This window comes from Syzygium oleosum, unplaced genomic scaffold (assembly GCF_021117445.2).
Source record: "Syzygium oleosum isolate NSW1041296 unplaced genomic scaffold, Sole_v2.1 Sole_v2.29, whole genome shotgun sequence".
NCBI classification, from domain to species: Eukaryota; Viridiplantae; Streptophyta; class Magnoliopsida; order Myrtales; family Myrtaceae; genus Syzygium; species Syzygium oleosum.
Genome location: NW_026607513.1, coordinates 1,587,817 through 1,590,352, shown reverse-complemented (window position 1 = coordinate 1,590,352; position 2,536 = coordinate 1,587,817). Strand labels below are relative to the sequence as shown.

At 42.2% G+C, this 2,536-nt stretch overlaps 1 protein-coding gene across 1 annotated transcript; it reads left to right on the top strand.

The window, feature by feature from the left end:
- Positions 1 to 285: 285 nt before the first annotated feature.
- Positions 286 to 2,301, top strand: LOC115677755 (uncharacterized). The gene is made up of 4 exons (XM_056303903.1): positions 286 to 433; positions 626 to 743; positions 1,850 to 1,941; positions 2,054 to 2,301. Exons 1-4 carry the CDS (start codon positions 418 to 420, stop codon positions 2,116 to 2,118), a joined length of 291 nt encoding a protein of 96 aa, XP_056159878.1. The 5' UTR covers positions 286 to 417; the 3' UTR covers positions 2,119 to 2,301.
- The last annotated feature ends 235 nt before the right edge of the window (positions 2,302 to 2,536 follow it).

Genomic DNA, 2,536 nt, shown 5'->3' with positions numbered 1-2,536 from the left:
CAGGGTATATATCTATGGAACTTTCTCTAGCGATTGCAACATTTCGTCGTATATTTTCGCGCTATAAATCGCACAAAGTCGAAAAATATCTTCCAAACCAACGATACATGATTAAGTTTCATTTGGCTTTGAATTCGGGTAAATATTAGAGACACGGACACTGATTTACAAGGAAAACCACAACGGTGTACAAAAATTGCCACGACATTTTTCCGATTCTTTAAGCAATCGTGATTTGGGAAGAGCGCGTTAAGCAAACACCGAACGCAAAGAATTCTGGAGACAGCAAAAAATCCCCCCAATTCGGCCCCCTTTGACATCTCCTCCGGACTCGAAATTAGGGCTTCGAATTTGGGGAGATTTCTGCCTTGGGAGAGAACGAGAGAGAGAGAGAAAGAAGAAGAAGAAGAAGCAGAGATGGTGTGCGAAAAGTGTAAGCTTCTGATCTTCCTTCCTTCCTTCCTTCCTTCCTTCCCTAGATCGATCGATTCGTTCGCGCTCTCGCGAGGAGAACGCGGGTTGCGGAGCGTGATCTCGATCGCGCGCTGCTGATTTGGCCGGCGATGGGGTTTCGTGCTTGTCGGTTGGTCGTGTCTGATTGGGTGTCTGAATTATTTGGGTTCAGGCGAGAAGAAGCTGTCGAAGGTGATAGTGCCGGACAAATGGAAGGACGGAGCCAGCAACACCACCGAGGGCGGCGGCCGCAAGATCAACGAGAACAAGCTCCTCTCCAAGAAGTCCAGGTTACCCCCTCTTTCTCTCTCTGTCCCTTTCTCTGGAAGACGAATTTCCATGGAGCAGCCGTTTTGCGCTGTCGCGAACTAGCTGTGGTTGTCGAGATTGTAGCTAGGTGGTGGGCTTTTTTTCCAGAGAGATGTTCTGGTTCTAGCGGTATCGATTCCTGTCTTGGGGGGTCGGGGTTTGAAGGTCAATAGGGTCTTGCCGCGAATTGTGATTACTGATTAAGGTAAATTGCGATGATAGGCGTTTTGGAGAATTACATGTCATCTGGAAAGCGGCATTTTTTAGAGAAGGAGCCAAGTTAGTGTCGGCATCGAAGCCGTTTTTGATGTTCATAATTCGGTGAACTGTGTCGTGTTAGTCGGTCAGGAGCCAACTCTTGGAGTAATTGTTTTTGGCCTTTATTGTCTTGTGAACCGGTAGCACTTTTTCCCCGATGTTTAAGTAGAAGAAATCTCTGAATGTACGTTTTAACTTTTGAAGCATTTCTAGATATCACTGTTTTCTCTGTTTTTTCTGTGTAACTCGTCGCCGTTGCTTGACTATCGTTGATGGGAATGGGCATATGTTTGTTGTGGATGCATCAGTTTGTAGAAAGTTTTTTTCTGTTAGGGCAGGATGGATGCTTTATCTAGTTCTGTTTGATACGTCAAGTTCAAGTTGCTAAGGGTCCCGTAAATGATTGCTGGAATGCACTTCTATTTTAGTGGTTTTATTGCCTTGTGAGTCAGATTTTGACGAGACAAATTACCTGGGGGCGAAAGGACTGAGCTGGATTTAGTTATAGTATTGCTAATTTATTCATTTTGGCTAGTCAGTGGATGGTTGATGTGTACTGGGGTGTTTTCTTGAAATTCATGAAATCTGGAAATAGATTCCACACCTATAACAGATATTGTACATCGTTATGTAGTGCCGATGAGTATATATTAGGGCAAAGAGTATCGTACTTCTATAGTTTGATGAAGTTAGTCTTGTTCTTCCATGCATGTAACTGATTCTTTGGATTGGTTAAAACCATTTTATTTTCTGATAACACAGAGAAGTCTCTGTCAGTTCGAGTTAGTTTTCTAGGGTTTTCTTGATTTTAGATTGTACTTGCTTGCAGGTGGACTCCTTATGGAAATACAAAGTGCATTATTTGTAAGCAGCAGGTGCATCAAAATGGCAAGTACTGTCACACCTGTGCATACACAAAAGGTGCTTTGCGTTTGCAATATTGTATTTTTCAAATTTTCATGCTGTTTTGGAGAGTTTAATCTCTTGGACCAAGTATTTTGATGCAAGTCGTAATGTTCACTTTTTACTGCAGGGGTTTGTGCGATGTGCGGCAAGCAAGTACTTGACACCAAGATTTATAAACAAAGCAATGTGTAATAGAACCATGTTGATCTTCTCTTGGGGATGTCATGACCTGTAGCGCGGATTTGTTGCATGACTTCTAACCATTACTTTATTGAGATCTTGCAAGAATTTGTGAATGAGGCTGTAAAGTATGATTTTCGTTGGATCTGCAATATCTGGCTTTCCTGAATGGAATGATCTGCATTTAGCTCTTTACTTTTCTTTTTCCTTTTAAACAAGTAAAGTTTCTTATGGTTGTGAAAATTCAGTATGCAGCATCCAGTTCTGCACTTGCCTTCTGCTTATGACTCTATCGTGCAGCAATCTTCCCTTTCCCAGATAAAGATTCTTAAATAACCTGCACTGAATTCTTTGCCATGCATTGTTGTGGAGGAGGATGGATACAGTTTGTTTGAAGTTGTGTGGAACGGATCATTGTTTATTCATTTCA